We start from the raw sequence: 21,488 nt of genomic DNA, 5'->3' as shown, positions 1-21,488 counted from the left end.
TTCTTGTATTTTCTCCATTCTATTTCCGAGATTTTGGATCATCTTTACTATCATTACTCTGAATTCTTTTTCAGGTAGTTGCCTATTTCGTCTTCACTTATTTGGTCTTGTAGGTTTTTACCTTGCTCCTTCGTCCGTAACATATGTTTTTGGTGTTTCACTTTTTTTAATTTTTTTTTTGCAGTACGCAGGCCTCTCACCGCTGTGGCCTCTCCCGTCGTGGAGCACAGGCCCCGGACGCGCAGGCTCAGCGGCCATGGCTCACAGGCCCAGCCGCTCCGCAGCATGTGGGATCCTCCCGGACCGGGGCACAACCCGCATTCCCTGCATTGGCAGGCGGACTCTCAACCACTGCGCCACCAGGGAAGCCCCCTCACTTTTTTTTTGATGGGTGGTGCTGTATTCTTGTCTTACTGGTTGTTTGGCCTGAGACGTCCAGCACTGGAGTTTGCAGGCAGTTGGATACAGCTGGGTCTTGATGCTGAGATGAGGACCTCCAGGAGGCCACACTCCAATTGATATTCCCTGGTGTCTGAGGTTCTCTGTTAGTCCAGCGGTTTGGACTCGGAGTTCCCATCCCAGAAGCTCAGGCCCAACCTGTGGCCTGGGAACCAAGATCCTGCAAGCACGTGGCAGGCGAAGTCATGGTCCTCCAAAGACACGGACATCCACATCCCTGGAACTGCTTGGCTGGGGCACGGTGGTGGGGACCTGGAGTCACCGGAGGGGCAGGGTGGTGGCCTGAGGCACACAGGGCGGCTTGGTGTCCTCAGGGTCAGAACTGGGCCATGTACGCCCCCCACGCCACCCAGTGCACCAGGGACTCCGCCTGGGCTTGACAGGCATCTGCACCCCGGATTCATGTCCGAGCCCCAGATTTACGTCAGTGACCCCGGTTTCACGTCTGAGGCCCCGAATTTACATCTCAAAGGTAGCAATTTTAAATCTTCTCAGGGTTAAATCTTATTGAAGATACAGTTCATAAGATATGAACTAAATATGTGAAAAGTCTCAAATAAGGACCCACACTGTGGTTTAATATTTTGAGTAATATTTTAAATTCTGAAAAATTAACAAATAATATTCTTGAGTTTCTTAATTTTTGATTTTTACAATCAGTCCTTCAAAACATGCCTTTCATACTGACTGTTAACACTAACTGTACATAAATTACAACACTTGCTTTATGGACCTTCACAGGTATTCAAATAACCATTTCAGCTTTTATCTCAATGATTTACTTTCCTGTCCAGAAGCCTTTAAAGGCTAAGTGCTTTGCAAACACAGAATAAGGGAAGCAGCTGAGAAGAAAATAATATACTGGTCTTGAAGAGAATCTTTTACCCACACTTAAGGGGTGGGGTCGTTCAGGAAGGACATGCACGGGGAACAGGATGAGAAAATTTTTTAAACATCTCAGCTTTTCTTAAATCAGGTCACTAGGATTCCACTGTCCCATGGCATGAATTCCAAGGTTAAATATATCGATAACATATTATATACCAAGAAAAAATTTACAGTAAATTTTGAATGATTTAGGGATAAATTAATACTTTAGATGATCAATACATTTATCTCCCCCCATTACAGTGAAATATTAAAATACAGTTAAAACCAGAAAATAATATGCAGTGAATTTTTCTTTGTACCCTAGAATCTTGGGGGAAAGAATAAAATAGAAGGGAGAGGGGATAATACTGATAAGCACTTTCAATTGACTATTTCAAAACAGAGTTCTTTTATTTAGTAGGATAATAGTAGCTTAACTATATAGAGCCAAAACAAATGTTTTCTTTGCTACCAAGAGTTTTATCCACCCGCCCCAACTGTTTTATCAAATACTTGGCTTTTGGACAGATGCACTTGATGTTAAAACCTAAGAAAAATACTTGTTTCTTCTAACTTTTCTGTAACTAGAAAGCTATAACTATTCTTGTCACCCATTCTCATTCTATCCAAGCTTTATTTATATTCAAGGATTCTTGCATGACTATAACGAATGCTTCCATGGAACATGTGCAAAAATATTTCAAATTTTTGAAAAATACAAGCATTTTAAACCTTCTATTTTCTAAAGTACATGTGGAATTAATATGGGTGCTTTCAAACAGATGTATCTCTACAATTCTTTACATACTAATTTGGATAGAATAGTGACCAAAAAAATGTGGGGGGGAAAGCACTCACCCTGCTGTAGAGTTTCTCCTTTGTCTTTACAACTTTACCCCTGAGTTATGACTGGAGGTCTAAACTAAACCCGAGAAAAGCCTGTTGAAATGACCAACACACTTTTAAGTCACTCTAAGGCAGAATCATTTGGGGGAAGGAATACAGAGGTGTGTGTACACCTGCCTGAGAGGAATATCCAAGATGGCAGGTGTTTTGGGGTGAAAGGTAATGCTGTTCCATGAGTTTCCTCTTATCACCAAAAGGACTCTCCCAGTTCATGCCACAGAGACAAGAAACTCTCTGACCTGATAAAGCATTTCAGTGGCTGCCCCCTTAGGATGGCTGTCCTTGTGCCAGGAAAGACTGTACATTCTGAGACACAGAAACTATGTTCCCAAGCCCCCAAGTAGAAAGAAATGCTATATTAAGACAAGAATAGTCACATCACTTTATCATTAACTCAGTGCTGACAAAGCCACATCATCATTATTAAATTTTATATGATTCAGATTAATTTATATTCCTTTTCTAAAAATCATTGTAGAGAAATGCCTCTTCTACTGTCATGAAGATAATGTGAGCAACTAACTTCAAATTCCAATTAATTTGGTGAGTTCTAGAGAAGGTTAAACATTTCATAATTATATAAATAGATGCAGTTATAAAGCATTTTAAAACAACAGAGTTTTTAAATTTCCAAATATACATTAAAAGAAATTGATTGACGTAACAAAGAAGAAGCCAGGTTGCAAACACACACACACACTCACACACAGAACAATAATTACGTATAAATATGTGTCATGATTCTCAAATGGAGGACTTCTGGCCAAAGAGGAGTGTGAGAATCGCCTGGAGAACTTCATACAAACTGCATTCCCTACCCGCACCCCGTGATTCCCATAGCCCACACAGGGACACTACTTTCTAGCTGAGACTCTGTCATTACGCTAGCCACCCCGCAGTCACCACTTCCTGAAACTCAATATTGACTTGTGATCCTTGGCACTCCTGATCTCCTTGTACTTCTCTCACCACTCCACTTGTGCTTTCTTTCTGGGGCAACTCTTCATCTGCTCAGCCTCTTCAACTCCAGAGTGTGGATCCCGGCACATGCTTTTCTACGTTATGCAATCTCTCTGGACAACCTCCACTACTCACTGTCACAGTTCTGACTACCACCAGGGTACTGACATCTCCCAAACCTGTCCCTGCAGCACTGACCTGATCTTAGTCTACCCAAGAGTCTTCCAAGCAGCTCCACTCAGATGACCCACAGGCTCCAAAACTGGACTCATCCTACACGCCATCCATCTTCCACCTGGCCTCAGCATGGTACTTAGAGTCACCCAGTTACCCTAATCGTGTTTTGGGAAATCATTCAGACTCCCCCTTCTCCTCACCTAATTCAGTCTCCAAGTCCTGTCAATTTTACCTCCTCCTATTTCACACATCCCCTCCCCCAGTAACCCTGCCATCGCTAAAGCAAATTCAGGCACCGAGTAACTGCTACATCACTGAAAGCCACAGGTTCCCAACCCATTTACCCACGGCTGCAATTTCTAGCCATCCCCTGCCCTACCCTCTTAAAGCTATCTTCCATATTAAACCCAGAGGTAAGTACAGACCTGATATCCAACTTTCTACTTAACACCCTTCGATCAGCTCCCTACTCACCACAGAAGTAAGACCAAACTCTCTAGCCTCACCTCCCACCCCTTCCTGTCCTACCATTTAAGCTCCCTAGCCTCACCTCCCACCCCTTCCTGTCCTACCATTTAAGCTATTTCCTGCCTTTCTTTGTTCATCTTTTTGCATCTAACAGGAATACCTCCGCATGTTTCTTCCTCTAGTTATAGTTAACACTTGAAAATCCTTCAGGATTCTGATCAAGCATCAACTGTTCCAGTAAAGTTTTTCCAAACTCACCAGCACCCTATGCATCTCTCTCACTTATCATTTGACCTATCAGTCAGACTGTGTGTGTGTGTGTGTGTGTGTGTGTGTGTGTGTGTGTGTGTGTGCGTTTCCCAGCAATTTAAGTTACTCAGAAGCAGGAACTGTGTCTCATTTATCTTTTTAACTCTGGCACAATGCCTGGTACCCAATGGGCAAGGAATAAATATTTGTTGAACTGAATTAAGGAAGACAAGTAGGGGTCCTTTATTAATTCAGTGGTCAAACTTTTTTTTACAAATAAGTGAAAGGTAACATTAAAGCTAGCATTACAGAACTATTATAAACTTCTTATTGAGTTTAAGGGGTTTAGCATCTATCCTTTTACCTATCCCATTATGTACCTCCTCATATAGTGTTATAAACTCAGCAGTAAATCTCAATACAGATCTACTTAGTACGAAAGTCATTCTATTACACTGAACGTACACATTCATATTACACTGAACTTAATGTAAGTTATATGCAACTAGACATCAAAATCCACTGAAATAAGTTTTAGAATAGAAGGCAACTCAATTTGCAAAAATTGTATGAAATTTCTTTTCATCCAACCTACCCGAAAATTATCTGGGGAGCTCAAATGAAGTCTTTCCCTAGTATCTTCAGAAGCACCGGCACACAACCTATAAAAGATATGATAATTCCTTTCCTCTTTGCCTTGAACACAGATCCTAGATTTCTCTAGAAGATAATGTGAAACAAATCCTCCAACAACTGAACTCTAAAAAACAAAACAGAGAAATTACATTTTTGCATTTAAAGTCTTAAAGTATAACCTACCAATGTTAAATTATCTTTTCTAATAATCATTTGTCTATCAAAGAGGTTGTAATTTATTAAATAAAGGGGAAAAAACAGGTAACTAAATGTAAGTTTATAGTATTTCTAGAGATCACAGTGAACATATATATTATCCCAACTGTTTAAAAGTAAAAGAGGAAAATTTAAATATATTTGCCATGAGTTCAAGTACAGCACCAGTTCTATCAAGACCCTGTATTTTCCAAAAACACTCCCCAAACATATTACCCCGAAACTCACTCTCACTTACCTTTTCATTGAAATGTATTTCTACAAATTTCCCAAATCGACTGCTATTATTGTTGCGAACAGTCTTTGCATTTCCAAAGGCTTCTAAGAGTGGGTTAGCTATTGAAAAAGAAATGAAAATACGCCATCAGAAAGTTTGCATGAAGGAAAATTACAAAGCAAAATGCATAGTATGTTTCCATTTATTAATAAACATAAATAACTAGAAAAATATTCTCAGAAACATTAACATGAATGAATTCGCTTGTAATGTCAAATCCCACAAATATTTATTGACTACCACTATGTTTGGGCCCTATTAAAGTGCAAGAGATGGAAAAGTTACTCAAAATTTATTAAAAAAAAAAAAGAAAAAGGAAGTGTTATGAGAAAGACGAAATTTTCAAAAGTCACTAGGTTACAAAATTTATAACTCAACTTTAAAAATTACTCCCTAAAAATGTTATGGTTTTCACATCAGCCCTACAAGAGTAGTGATGATAGTAAAGAAAGCAGCAAGCATCCTGTGACGAAATACAGGCAAGAAGTTATTAGTTGACTTACATTTAAAAATATGTATTAATAAAACCTCCAGATTTAACATTTTTACACGCACATCCAACAAAACCTAACCAATAAGCGTTTACAGAATTACCTACGAAAGCTTCTCAGAACAATAGTTCTCGAAATCCCAATGAACAAATGTAAAATTTTAACTGTCTTCATTTTATAATTTCACACATTCTTTCTCTCTCTCTCTCTCTGTCTCTCTCTCTCCCTCTCTCTCTCTCCCTCTCTCTCTCTCTACCTGACTGGAAAAGAGCTCCTAGAGTCTATTCTGGTACTCACCAGTCTTAACTGTAAGCATACCAGAGTAGTGTCAATCTTACTCACATATTCCTTCAATAACCTCATAAGTTGCTTCATATGTTTACTGCTAGAGTATTTCTTATGAAATCTTTTAAAGTCCATTTCTCTTACTCTATCCGCAGTAGAAAGCTTAACTAGTCACTAAACCCTTTGAAAGATCACTCCCAGGTTGTTTCACTTGCTAAAATAAGAAAGTAGTAAAACTAAAAGAAATATTAGCATGTATTCCCACCTAAAGATTTCTATGGCCCTGCCAGTTAACATAAACTATTCTCCAGTACGGGGCTGTAGAGACATTTGGAATAACACTTTCCAACTGTCCTCAACTACAGCACGTTACACACTGCACAGTACGTTCTCATGGAAGAAACCAGGCTTATCTGGTTTCAAAGCAAATCTGTACCTCAAGTAAACAAGTCCGAATATTAATTAGTATTTTATTAAATTAACCCATTATTTGTTTTTTATTTATTTATTCAATTTTAAAGGGCAATTCCCTCACTAAAGGCACTCTACTGTGACTCTGCCTAGGTGTGTGTCACAGTACCACAGTGAGAACTGTAGATAAAAATTAGAAAATTATTTATATCAAGAAATATGAAAAACCTTATGGATGCAAACTTTAAAAATGTTTATTAGAGTCAAATTTATATTCATCTACATGCATATTTTACATAAGTGTGAAAAAAATGTATGTAACATTTGCCTGCCATGATATAGCAAAATGCATGAACATAAAAGGCCCCTGATAAATTTTTGTTCAACTGGAATTTTTCTTTAAAATGTCAAGAATATTAAAATATGCACTTAGTAGAGCATATAGTTAAGATGCCTGGGTTTATGTCCCATTTCCACAACTGATGAGCTTATTTACTCTTCAGAAAGTTACTGAAGCTCCTTCTACCTTAGCTTCTCATCTGTGAAGCAGGGATAAAATAGTACTTACCTGATATTCTATGGAGATTTAAGTTAGGTAACAGATTTTAGGCAAATCAGACAAGGCCTAACACATCCCACACATGTCAGTATCATCATCATTATTAAATACTTACTGAAGGGGTGAGAAGAGTGTCCAAAGAGGCCTGAAACACCTCAGAGAACTAGAAGGAGACCAATGTGACTAAAGCATAAGGCTGCAGAGGAACAACGACTCAATCAGACCAGAGGAGGTGGGGCAGGCCACACAGCGCACTGGCGGTGATGATGTGAATTTGGGGTTTTAGCTTGAGAGAAATACGAAGCCAATAAAGGGCTCAGAGCAAAAGAGGTCACTCCAACTTCCACACAGAGAATAGGTTAAAGGGCAGCCTGACCATAAGAGGGGGGACCAGACAGGAACCTGTGCTGCAGGAGGCTGCTGCAGACTCAGCGTGACGGCAGCGGAGACCAAACAGGATCCGAGAAGTCTCTAAGGGGTGAGCAAGCACTGACAGCCCGGGGAAGTCAACTTACAGACTCCTGCTTTCCAAGTGTACTCTTTCATTGAAATGATTTCCCCCAGCACCTCATTTCCAAATAACCCTCTCCCTTTCTCCTTTACAAAAACAAGGTCAACAAAATAAACAGGAGGCAGGAGGGCTTCCTATATTCCTCTCATTCATCCGACAGATATTTATGGAGCATGTACTATGTATCAGGCACTATTCCAGGAGTTTGGAATATATAAAATCCCTGCCCTCTTAGCACGGACATGGGGTCGGGCGGGGGGGGGCGGGGGGGCGGGGAAGACAACAGACAATAAGTAAATGAGAAGATAACATCTGAGCAAAGATTTGTAGGAGATGGCAGAGCCTTTTGGATCTCTTGGAGAACACTCCAGACCACTTAGAGGATTCTTCTAAGTTAATTTCAGGACATATCTAGCAATGGAAAATAAGAATTTTAAAAATTAACAATACCTTCGACAATTCTATCATCAATGTCTTGACCGGTTCCATACGATTCCGTCAGATATCTGTTTAAAATACAGGATTAAAAAATTGCTGGATGAGAATGATATTGCATGCATTCTCTTTCTAATTTTAATATTATTTAATACATCTAAAATTTAAACCTGGATCATGCACTGGAATGGCTTATTTAAAAACTACAAGTTTATATTTAAATGCAACTACTATTCTGTTATAGCTTTTTAAACGTTTAAAATTCTATTTGGATGGCCTTTAACATCTAAATCAGCATTATTTTTAAAACTTTTTGGGAATATTCTGATTTTAACCAACTATTTAGTTGTAAATATGCCACACACTGCACACAGAAATATTCACCTTTGATACTGGGAGGAGGGTTGTGGGGAGGTAGAAATAAGAAGGCCAATCATCATAAGCTTAAGGTAAAAAATGGTTTCACCCACTCTAATGGCAGGACTATTGAAAAAAGAACATAAAGGCTGGATTTTGAAGGAACATTCCAAGATTTCCCTTTGCCTAACCAGCACTGGTCTTCTCCAGGATCCTCATGAGAATAGCATGTCAGAACCAGATTTCAACAATCTGCAGCTTAGCTTCCACATGTCTGTTCTTGTAAAAGGGATAGAGCCCACCATTTCAAACTATGTCATAAAGCATGCAAGAATATTCAAAGTCAACGGGTTCAAATCTCAAGGAGATCTTTGTAACTCTTTGCTCATAACATGTTCATGGCAACACTATTCACAAGAGCCAAGAGATGGAAGCAACCCAAGTGCCCAAGTGCCCACTGAGGAATGAATGGGTAAACGAAATGTGATACATAACACACGAGGGAATATTACTCAGCCTTGAAAAGGAGGAAAATTCTGACACATGCCACAACATGGATGAACCTCAAGGACATCATGCTATGGGGGGATAAGCCAACCACAGAAAAACAAAAAGTATATGATCCACTTATATATATAAGGTATCTAGAGTAGTCAGAATCATAGAGGCAGGAAGTAGAATGGTGGTTGCCAGGGGCTGGGGTCAGGGGAAACGGGGAGTTGTTTAACGGGTACGGAGTTTTAGTTTTGTAAGGTGAAAGGTTCTGGAGACTGGCTGAACAACAATGTGAATATACTTAGCACTACTGAACTGTACACTTAGAAGTGGTTAATTTTATGTTATATATATATTTTTTACCACAATTAAGAAAAATCAACCTGCTCAAAGTGTTCTAGGTCAGCTAAATACTCCTCACCTTAGAACAAATTTTGTATTTTCCGTTTTGCCAGCTCCTGATTCTCCAGATACAATGACAGACTGACTCATCTTGAGCACCTTCATGTCTCGAAAAGCCTTATCAGCTGGGGTCAAAACAATACATTAACGATGAACAGTGTATTAAATACAAAATTTTCCAAATCATAGAAAGTCCATTTACTATCAAAAAGCACTTGCTCCTAAAGAAATTATAATGTGTGTTTACAGTTACCAAAATGTTTAAATAAAATCATTGAAAAGTGTTCAAAACATCTCTAAAGGTATATACGTTAAACGTTTTCTCTAGTTATCCTGACAGCTAGGTAATTGAAATCAAATAAACAACTCTTATGTTTGTACTAGAATGTCTCCGTATTATGAGCTGTGGCTCAGCTTTTCCTCATACTAGAGCAGACCTGCAGAGAGATGAAAAATGCTCACTATGCATAACTAATGACATCCCCGGAGAAAAAAGCAAGAAGTAACGAGCTACCAGTTAAGAAATCTGGCAGCCAAAATTTCTGCTGGAGAAAAAAAAATACATAACTGCACAATAAATCTGTGGGGTTTTTTCTGTAATACTACTATTAAATTTAAACATCGTGTAGGATTTTTCAGCATTTCAAAAACAGGCAAAATTAACTGCTTTAAATTTTTTAGATTTGTGATTATTCATATATACAATTTTTAACTATCTTCATTACACTCCAACAATTTAGACTATAAGATGTCTTTAAGACTCCACGGACAAGATGAGCACAATTCAATTCTATTAAAGTGGGCTCAAATTAAAACAATTTTGATTAAAAATTAGGTCCTGACAAACTTAGCCCTATAAGGCAACTATTTCTCACCTCAGGCATGTGCTACCCATACCAGCGAAGAAAGCTCTACTAATGGCTTTTACTCTAAGGGCCAAATGCAAACTACACACAAGGGTATTCACACATCCCTTTGACCAATTTATCAGCAATCTATTCCACCCACTTTCGTGGAATCCTTGTAAAAACTTTTTTAGCAGTAAACAACTAAAAATAAAAGCCGGTTTATTTACATTTTAAACATGTAACTTGCTCACATTGAGGTTCTAAGGATTTTGCACCATTTAGCCAGCTGACAGAACACATACCCATGCCCATCAGAGCATCACAGAACCAGAAGTCAATGTGCAGCTGCAGTGGACTTGGTGTACACATTCACTCTTGCCTAGTAGCACACAGTACACAGTCAGCCACATCTAGAGGTGAAGCCCGGTTAGGCCATAATACAGGTACAAAGAGAAAGCCCAAAGAGAAACGAATTGCACTAAGAACCAGAACCAAAACGTGTCATCATTTAACTGCCAGCTATGTCTGAATCCCAAGGCTTAGCTAACATCGCTGTACCTGCAGTCACCAGCTATGGGGGATGCCTGTCAAGCAACTCCCTCTCTGCTCCACAGAGCTAAAGTGCTTTGAGATAGAGAGCGCCTGAGAAAGACAAAGACAGATGTTGCTGCCTTCCCACACGGATACCCCAGAGATATGAAGCATGTATCACTGTCGATCCTTTACATTTTACAGAGCCCTGATGCAGGACAAAGCATGGAAGACGTCTGCTCTCACAGCTCCCTTCTAGCCCAGGTAACACGCTCACTAGTGATGACCTGGGTAACAGCAGATAGCCCGGGCCTCCTTCCTAGTTGTGGAAGGAGGACACTTTTCAGGTGGAGTCAGAAGAAAACAATAGGTCAGCTTTTATTATGACCTACTTTCAACTGGGTGGACACGCTTAAGACGACACGGGCCTTTAACAAAGGTAATGAGGTACAACCGCCCCATGAGTTGGCCGCAAAAGTCTCTTCCCCACCCTGTGTGAATACACGCTCCTGACATGGTGACACATTCAGAATGCACACAAGCCCTCCAAAATACGTATTCGATTCATGGTACCTCTTATTAATCCAAAAGAAAAACTGAGTAAATCTGTACAAGTTAAAGAAAAATAAATATTAAGATACAATTAAATTACTTACCAATTGCGAAGACATGAGGTGGCATCGTCCCAAGAGATTTTCCTTGGTATGACTTTATTGTTTCTGAAGAATATATTTTAGGTATGTCAAAGTATGGGTTCACTGCAATCAGAATGTTGGCCACATATGTCTAAGTGGGAAAGACGTAAACATAAAATTTTCCAATTACTGTTTTCATTTAAAACCAAACAAGGGTCACAGGAGAAAGAACACACAGCAAATAGACACCCCCAGTTCTCTCTATAAGTAGAACTCCTAAATCTGCATTTCTAGACCTAAATATTCCCTGATCTCTATAGGACCCATATTTCTCTAACTCTTAATAAATATTTACATCTTCTTAACCTATAGCCATCTAAAACTCAGCACATCCAAAATCAAAATCATCTCTCTTGACCTCCCTTTGCCTCAAAGGAAACATGCTCCTCCCACACACCCCCTCCCAGGTTCACCACTACCAGGTCTGCCTGGGCAGAGCTGAGTCTACACCTCCATCTCAGACACCTCCTGTTGACTCCACTTATGACATCTACTCTATGCCTGCAGCCTGAGTTTTGCTTATTTGTATTCCTCGCCTAGACTACTTTCCTCACCCTGCTACTAAACAGTTTAACATAGCTCACAGGACCCTCTAGGCCCTGAGGAGTTTAACATAGCTCACAGGACCCTCTAGGCCCTGAAGAGTTTAACATAGCTCACAGGACCCTCTAGGCCTATGCCCATCACTGAAAGCCAAGGACTGATTTAGCTCAGTGGTGACCACTTGGTCCCAGATTTTTGCAAAACAGCATATGCGCTAACCAGTGCCTAGAATACTGACGGGCTAAATGTTTAATGAGCAAGTGAAGCTTGCTTTTAAATCTGAAATTTCACTGTGGCTTCAAAAGACCAGAAAAATGCCACCAATAAGATTTATAAAATTCCTCGTGGATAGAAAGAAAGTTGTGGTTTAGCAATTAGTTGTGGTTTACTGGCCAAACTAGGGCACACAAGACCATGTTTTTCTCTTTTCTGCTTCTAGTTGTGGAAGGGAAATGATGCAGAAACCCCGAGCTCTCAGCCTACTCATCTAAAATTCCATGAATGTTCCCAAAGATGTTTCCTGGAGTTGGGTAAAAAATAAGAAATTCCCGATAATAATGTTTCTATGGGAAACAAAAGGAAAGTAATAGAGACTTTAGTAACCAAGGGAAATGTTACATGTGAGATAGCTATTGTTCTACTCAAATCTAAGGGAGAATGGTGGCAATTCTGGTTGGTGAGACATATAAAACTATCCAATTTAAACTATTCTGAACTGCTCCCCTCTCTTACATATATTATGATAATCATAACTCTATTTGTGTATTGCTGATATTTAATGGTTTTCTAACTAAAAGGCATAACTGGCTAGGCAAAAACCCACCAGTCACGCCTTTCATGAACTTTGAAAATACTGGTTTTCCAAACAGGAGCTGATGACGCTAAACAGCCTCTATCTAACACATGGGTCATATGCCCAACCGCATACACATCTTAGGTCAACTAAACATGATGTGAAAAAAAGACAACTAATTTTTTTGAGAGTACAATGAATTCTGCACGTAAACCTTCAGCTATCAGTGGTCACAGTCGGCAAATGTAGCACCACTGCAGCACAGGAAGCCTTAAAAGACCAACGAAAATCCCATGGGTGTGAAGCTTTCCTATAAATATCCCAAATGAAAACAAAGTATCTCAATTTCTCTGAATAAGATCATTCTATAAAGGTAATTTAAAATTTGTAAACTTCAAGAAAAAGATATTAAAACAATTAAAACTTGCTCAAATAAATAAGATTGTTCCACTACCACCAAGTGATGTTAGACATGGAAAGAAAAAATAGTAGCCAGTTCTTCTTGAAAGATGGTTACATCTGAATCAACTTTTACTGACTTATTACAAGTTAAGCTGCTTTAACAAACAAATTTTTTTAATTTGTATTATTTTAGTACCTAAAACAACATTTAGCACACATTAGATACTCAATATTAGTATGCTGATTAAGAGAATTTTGCTTCTAAATATATTTTTAAATAAGAATAGCCATATATATATGTGTGTGTGTGTATATATATATATATATATATTAACCGAAATACACTATTTAGTTGATTTTGAGAAAAATCAAGGAGGAAAATAAAGACTTAATAACTATGTATAACTGAAAGACAGCAAGTAAACTCTTTTGGAAAAGACTAGATTAGTTCTATTTCCCAGCTGTCATTACTTGGACAGATGGCAAAGACTAAAGGTAATTTAGTCAGAATTAAGTAAGTACAATTAGGCAAATTGATAGTGATATAAAAGATTAAGAATGTCATTTGATCTAGGAAGTGTCAAAGAAGCCATGTGTTTTCTTCGTTCAAAAATAATGAAGAGTCCCATCTTTATAACAGGAGGGCTACAGTGTGGTAATTTACCTCCAGCCAACAAAGGGATATATAGAACTCATACATGCCCAATGAATCATTATAATTAAAACAGACTAGTTAAGTATCCATCTGAATGGTGTGGTACAAACCCTATTTCCATTAAAAGCATTGTCTTTCATTTTTAAGTATCCTGGGTTTTTAGGGTAAGTTATCTATTTGGAATGAAATATTGCAACTATTCAGGCTCTATGATCAGCACTTCAGTGTGCTCGGTATTTCCTCACGTACTGCCTTCTATTCTAATTCACACCGTTTTGTCTTCCAAGTTTTTAATTTCAATACGTATGCCTTATAGTCTGCCGTAAATGTTTTGCAGAACAATGTGGAAACTGCATCAATTAAACAGATCTACAGATATATGCCAAAAGTTAAAAAATCATCAGTGTTCTTTTTTTTTAAATATCCAAATTGGATAGTTTTAAGTCTGAATGATATTAGATGATGCTCTGCATTCATTATTTCATTCTGCAAATATATATTAAGTGCCTACTAGGTACCATGTGTGGTCTAAGCCCTGGTGTTGGAGCAATAAATCAGAAAAGAATCCTATCCTCATGGAGCTCCCACTCCGTTCAGTATGATTTCCTGTTAGAAAATTTCAAGCTCAACAAAATCAAACAGTAGCATGTAAAATAATTATGCCCACAAAATTTAACCTACAGGTAAAATACTTACGTAAATTCTGTCTTTACTGTATCGAACTTTGATATTATGGAGCAGTGTGGCTTCATTCAAATACATTAATGAACCTGAGATGGAAAATTTGTAAATCATTAGCTATTTGAAGAAAGAAAGTAAAATAAAACAATGCCGTCTTAATCTGAATTGCTCTGATCCAAAGCTAAAATTCACCTGTTACGTTAGATTCAATTCCATCTTTTTCCTGGTACGTGTAAACCCCAGAGGTTGATGTAAAATGTATCTAGTTTACATACGTGTTACAGTGATATTTTTAAACAATAAATTTCCAGTGAGGTGAGTACCTCTAGTTTGTACCAGGTGAGTACAAAAAACCGAGTACAACTCAAGTGGAAAAAAAGAACTACTTTAGATAGTGCTGATTTTAATACATTTTGACACAAAAAAGATTAGTAGACGACACTAATCCCATCTGATGCTCAGAATTTTACAGGAAAAACACAAAAGATAAAATTTTAGAATGGGAAGGTCGTGTCGTTCAGGCAGTGCCTCACGACTGATAGACTAAACAAGACTCCTGAAGAAATCTGTACGTCTTAAACCAGGATATGCAGCTAACGGACAGCAGCATCAGGGTAGAAGTCTTGTTTTCCTAACGTCTGTTCTCCTAACGCTCTGACACATCCTGTTCTCCCAGCCTGATCTACTGCCCCGGCCCTCAGTCCCCTGAGCTCCATTTCCACGTTTCCACCACGCACTTGAGCAGACAAGCCCACTCTTCCCCCAACCACTCTGTTTCCATTATCAGCACCACCATTTCCCACTCATCTATTCTGCAAGCCTTGGCCAATACTAGGACCATCCTCTCTCCCCCTCCTTGCTCTAAGCCCATTTCCAAGTCTTTATACTGGTAATAAAGTATAGCACAGCACCAGCTTCATGGTAGGCACTCAAAATTAGCACAATCTGAGTCTCTGAAGTGTCTCTCCTTTCTTTCCATTTCCACAGCCCCAATCCCAGTTTAGGCGTCGTCACCTCTTCTGCCATCACAGCAGCCTCTCGCTTGTCTGCTGCCGCAGTCTCTCTCCTCTCTAACCCAGATTGCTCAGTGCATTAATCTAAACACACTAGAGCCCTGACTAAATCTCTCTCTTCCTCAAAACTCATCAGTGGGTCTCCGTCAACTACCAAATCCATGTTCAAGTCTGATATTCAAGGCCCTTAGTAAACCTGCATTCCACTGACCTTTTCATATAATTTTCCATAACTCCCTTTAATATGGTCTAACCTGCAGGCAGACTAAACCATTTACCAAACTCAACTATCATGCATGCGTTGGGCTGCACCTCTCTATTTCTAGGTATCAAAAATCCACCTATCCTTTAAGGTCAGTTCAAAGACTATCCCTCAAATGACACCTCCCCATTCTCACTACCCCACCACCACTAGGACTACTTGCTCCTTTGTACTTGCATTATGGTGCGTACCACAGAATGCCAGTCTTGTGATGACAATTTTGTATATCTGGTTTTGGCTTCCATCCCTGAGGGCAGGGCCCTGCCTGATTCATTTGCTTGCTTGCTTGATCCCTCACTGAAGTTGTATACATGCCTACACTGTATGTATATATAACCTACAATTCAACACCCGACCAGTTCTGTCGAACAAGAGCCCGTTGCTCTACCTGTCTCAGCAGACTGCCCATGCTTCTACACTCACACGATGCAGCCAGTTCACACTGCAAGGACACGGGCCTCACTTTCCTAATGCCACTTACAGCGGAAAAATACAGAGTAAGAAGTGGGTGGAGGCCCCTAACAGTCGAACGGCAGCCCTCCTTTCAGTTGAGGAAAGATGTGGAGAAGGCAGGCAGCAGAGGGTATCTCGTGTGGGTTCGGTCCCCTACTTTCCATATCCCTGCACTTCTTCCACCCCCGTCCCCAGGAGCTTGATCTACAGGCTGCCTTTCCTTATGCAAAGCACAACATTGAACCACTCGCCCATCGCTCAGCTTCCTCTGAAACTGCCTGGCTGCATGATACTCTCTCTGCTACTCTCTGCTTCCTGTAAGTAAGAATGCCTAATCCCACGATACGGCTCCCCTAGAAAAGCTAATCATATACATCTACATGGCATGTGGATGGCTGCTTGCCCTTCTTTCTTTACCTCCTCCCGTACTTACCACCAGCCTTCTCAGGGATATCTGGTAATTCAACTAAATAAATCCCTCACTGTTGTCCATAGACAGATGCATGGATAAAGAAGATGTGGCACATATATACAATGGAATATTACTCAGCCATAGAAAGAAACGAAATTGAGTTATTCATAGTGAGGTGGATGGACTTAGAGTCTGTCATACAGAGTGAAGTAATTCAGAAAGAGAAAAACAAATACCGTATGCTAACACATATATATGGAATCTAAAAAAAAAAAAGGTTCTTAAGAACCTAGGGGCAGGACAGGAATGAAGACGCAGACGTAGAGAATGGAGGGGGAAGGGGAAGCTGGGACAAAGTGAGAGAGCGGCATGGACATATATACACTACCAAACGTAAAACAGATAGCTAGTGGGAAGCAGCCGCATAGCACAGGGAGATCAGCTCGGTGCTTTGTGACCACCTAGAGGGGTGGGATAGTGAGGGTGGGAGGGAGGGAGATGCAAGAGGGAAGAGATATGGGGTTATATGTATATGTATAGCTGATTCACTGTGTTATAAAGCAGAAACTAAGACACCATTGTAAAGCAATTATACTCCAATAAAGATGTTAAAAAAAAAAATCCCTCACTGCTGAAATACCTGCCAATGACAATAAAAATTTGGATCAGAGGGTCTTCCTCTTAAATTATGCTACTCAGACTACTCCATTTAAATAAAGACACAGAAAAGGAAAGACAGAAGGGAACATGTATGACCCTCAGCTTGCCAGAATGGGAAACGGTTAAGTCTCAGGGGCCTCTGCATCCCTGAAGGCACGACCTAGGGATGCTCAGAGGGTCTTGGACATCACTTCCTGCTCCACCAAATTCCCTCCTCCCCCCCGCTCCTCTCCTAGTGGCCACCCCAGGACTACTTGGTTTGGCTACTGACATGCAATACTTTAGGTGAACTGTTCGCCTTTTATGCCTAATTATTCATAGATTTGACTATACACTCGATATTAAAAACTTTTTAATAAGACATAATAAAAGAATGAACATCTTTGTTTCTTTATAAACTCTGTAAGAAGAATTCTGGTATAATTAACATATACTGAGGACACCAAAAGTTTCTAATGAAGACTAGATATCACTCAATTCTTAAATTTAGGAATCTGACTAGGGAGTTATCTAAGCATTTAAGATTCTGCTTATTTGTTACAGTCCTGGTTCACTGAGAGAAAAAAAAAAGAACCCACAAACAACTTCAAGGCAGTAGAAGTCGATCACTTCTATCGTTACATTGTTGTAGAAGTCATTCCATTACTGAAAAAGAGAGTGAACCAGGCAACTTTGGGGATTCTTTCCAACATTATAGTTTATACTTTATTATTCTCGACTTCTAACAGTGATCATTCATGGAGATTATTATATGCCATGTAAGTAACAGTAGCTTAAAAATTAGCACCAAAAAAATGCTTATTTTAATTAGCAACCTCACATCCCTGAACTATTTTCCTATTCTGGCATTAATCCTCAAGAGTCAAGTAAGAAGGCAAAGTTAACAGACTAAACTCCACACATACAACCCTTCACATAGAAAACCTGGAGCTAAAACTAGGTAATAAATTTTGCTATAGTATGAGGGCACTATCAGAAGTCCACTCGTGTGTCTGTTTCAACAGAACCTTTATCACATAGTTCAGGATGCTCTATAGACATCAAGCTCTTTTTTTTTTTTAAGATGTTGGGGGTAGGAGTTTATTCATTAATTTTTTATTTTTTTGCTGTGTTGGGTCTTCGTTCCTGTGCGAGGGCTTTCTCTAGTTGCGGCAAGTGGGGGCCACTCTTCATTGCGGTGCGCGGGCCTTTCACTATCACGGCCTCTCTTATTGTGGAGCGCAGGCTCAGTAGTTGTGGCTCACGGGCCTAGTTGCTCCGCAGCATGTGGGATCTTCCCAGACCAGGGCTCGAACCCGTGTCCCCTGCATTAGCAGGCAGATTCTCAACCACTGCGCCACCAGGGAAGCCCCCCACATCAAGCTCTTAATCATCACATTATTATCGTGATACAGAGAAGAGGAAAGGATTTTAGAAATACGCACGTGAGACCCAAACAAACAACATCCTGTGTCACTTGGCGGAGGACAGCGGTGTAGTGGGCAACCAAGCCTCAGGCAAAAGGACTAAACTAATAAGTGATGGAACCACTTTCGCTGGAAAACCTGCATTCTAAACTCAACAGAGCTGCATTCATGATGTGGTTTCAGAAAGGGGACATCAAGTAGGGCTGGACTACTGTGTGGTGAGGACAGGGGACATCCTCAGCAACATTCCTGCCGTCTGGCATCACCAGAGTCAACACCTACAAGAAGCGGCAAATCTCCACTAAGACCGGGAAAACTATACGGTCAGACGAGTCCACCACCATGAAACAATCAGAGGGAGACTGCTTTAAAATATTTAAGAAATGGATTAAAAGTAATTCAACATCATTTATTATGTTTAGCTCTACGTGGATATATAAACCAGAAAACATTATTTTGATATATGAAAAGGATTGATTCCAATTCTGAATACCCTAGCAAGTTTTAACAGAAAAGAATTTTCTCTTATTTTAGATACAACAGAATCTCGTTCCTTTTTGTTGTTGTTCTGATTGCTGTTCAGAAAAATATGATCCCATCAGACAAACTCTAGCAATTTTGGAAAGGAAGGGAGCGCCACATTTTTTCTCCCAGTCTCGTACACCTAATAACAACAGATACCATCTATTGAGAGGCTGTTAGAGGTCAGGCACTGCACCAAGCATTTTAAATGTATCATCTGTAAGCATGAAACGTAAAAATCATTACTCCTGTTTTCCAGACGAGAAGTTCAAAGGGGAGAGAGAAACTGCCTACGGGCACACAGCTTCCTAATGGCACAGTGAGAATCTGAACTCGGGGCTCCCTCATTACTCCTGTACTCCACGTCACATGGGGGGGGAATCTTACAGGCTTACTCAAATGAGAACTCCAGAGAAAACCCATAAGGACAAAATATATTCCTTTCTCCTACCTCTCTTATTTAATTGCAGAGTTTTTAATGCCAGATACATTTAATGAAACCCATGACAACTGGACATGACTCTTGAATATCGCCACGTAAAAAATGAAACATGATTACCACTTTATCTTGAAAATGTAAGAATAAACATGGCCTATTGCTCTGGATACAGTATTTTTTCACCAAAAATTCTAAGATAGTTATTCTAGATTATTCTAGATAAGTCAAATTAATGCTGCACTTTAGTCCAATGTTCTGAAATCAATTTTCAGTTAGTACTTATTACATATTATTTTTTTTAATGTTTGTTTCCTTCAAAGGGTGACACTAAATGGGTCCTCCTGACTCAACTTCCAAATTATTGAACCACATATACAGCAGTAAAAATCATCTGATTCCAGATGATTCAGAGGTTCAAAAAACAAAAAAACCCATAAAACCAAGAGATCTTTAGTTCAGGCTTCATAGTTAGTAAATGGTTACCATTCCCTGTATTTACACAACTGAGATAACACTAAAAAGATATTCAGGAGAGACCCCTTCACCAAAGTGCAAATGTGAGAGAACAGTGCATCTAGGACTGTGGGGCTCCTCCATTCACAGGAACCTTCAGGTCAAAAGGCAACATTTCTTCTGAACAAGGACAGTGTGCCCTGTAATGTAATCACTCATATATTTTTTGAAGGAACAGTTTCCTTTTCTATGATGAGAACTACTTTTTAAATTGATACTTACAGTTATCTTCCACATCTTTTTTACTGTCCTCTTCTGCAGGGAACACTTGGTTTATGAGAGCCAGAAATGTCTGAAAAACAAAACAAGAGCTCATTAAACTAGAAGCTTAGAAATAATAAGAAAGATAAAGGAGCTTAACTGACTGCATACATTGAAAATAATGGCAATGATATGCTCTTCATTAAAATGTAATACAAGACCCTACTACTTAACAAGTCATTACTCAAACATATTATCCATTATTACTATGAACATGGAATCAATAAAACAAAAACAAAACCTGTGCTGGAACACCTAGAGTGGGACAAAACAAGAAGTATATTACGTCTACATAGGTATGCTGTTTAACAACTTTTTAAATACAATAAAAATGTTAATGTTTATGTATACAGCAATTTTATTGTTTTAAAAAAGGAAAAAAGTAACATCCAATCAATCAATCAGATATACCAACAGACCATAATTTAATTAATGCTCTTGTCTGAGTAAAACACAGTAGACACAAATTCCTGTACAGGAATGTGTCAAAAATATAAACAGTATCTGAAACTATTAGGTCCATAACATTACAGATATCCATGAATAAGCTGGCGTTTATTGTATCATTTAAATACTATGGTAGAAACTCTAGAATTAAGATAGTATCTTGTAAGAGAGAAGAAATGATCTCAAATTACATCAGAAGAGAATTAAATTTTCTCCATGCCATTCTAATAGTTACCTATACATTTCTATTTCTCAAACAATTACAATTACTCCTGTGGTTGAAGTTTCCATCCATATCAAACCCATCTCTAAGGAAAACCTGTTCAATTATTTTAGAATACTTGCAGGTCTGTATACGTACAGATATGCAAGAGTATATCTACAAGGCTACTGCTGTAGTTTACAGAGGAAAATCCAGGCTACTAGTGCTATACCTCAATTCAAAGTCACACCCAAATTAGAAAACTGTTATGCCCTGAAAACTCTAGAAGTTAATTAGTTGGAACCCACTACACATGTTCTTAACGTTAATAAATGAGGAAAGGTTTAAAGGAGAAATCACAAATTCAGAACTAGTCCATAACGTACAGTAAGTACTTATAAAACAATCCACAATTTATAACAATGATTCTATAGGGAAAACACGTTCAGAAATCACCGCTAACATCACAGATCTACGTGCCACTTTCACAGCCTCAGCAATGGGGCTTAAGCCTCCCCAACCCCAGGTGTTGGCTCCATAAATGGGGTGCAGGACACAGAGTTCCTAGAATGGGAAGGTTAATAAT

The 21,488-nt window shown here is 39.1% G+C and overlaps 1 protein-coding gene across 5 annotated transcripts in view; it reads right to left on the bottom strand.

Annotated features, from left to right (window-relative positions):
* The window catches only part of LOC307195108 (unconventional myosin-VI), a 121,242-nt gene that overhangs the window by 42,553 nt on the left and 57,201 nt on the right, over positions 1 to 21,488 (bottom strand). For all 5 annotated transcript variants that reach the window (XM_079938861.1, XM_079938863.1, XM_079938862.1 and 2 more), the window contains exons 3-9: positions 20,215 to 20,284; positions 14,328 to 14,401; positions 11,200 to 11,329; positions 9,184 to 9,289; positions 7,926 to 7,981; positions 5,180 to 5,277; positions 4,685 to 4,849 (exon numbers count right to left, since the gene is read on the bottom strand). In XM_079938861.1, coding sequence (XP_079794987.1) covers positions 4,685 to 4,849; positions 5,180 to 5,277; positions 7,926 to 7,981; positions 9,184 to 9,289; positions 11,200 to 11,329; positions 14,328 to 14,401; positions 20,215 to 20,284 — 699 coding nt within the window. The remainder of the gene's footprint in view (positions 1 to 4,684; positions 4,850 to 5,179; positions 5,278 to 7,925; positions 7,982 to 9,183; positions 9,290 to 11,199; positions 11,330 to 14,327; positions 14,402 to 20,214; positions 20,285 to 21,488) is intronic.

Source organism: Stenella coeruleoalba, assembly GCF_951394435.1.
Source record: "Stenella coeruleoalba genome assembly, chromosome: 12".
In the NCBI taxonomy this organism is placed as follows: Eukaryota; Metazoa; Chordata; class Mammalia; order Artiodactyla; family Delphinidae; genus Stenella; species Stenella coeruleoalba.
The sequence above is the reverse complement of the archived record's forward strand: the minus strand, read 5'-3'. Positions and strand labels throughout refer to the sequence as shown.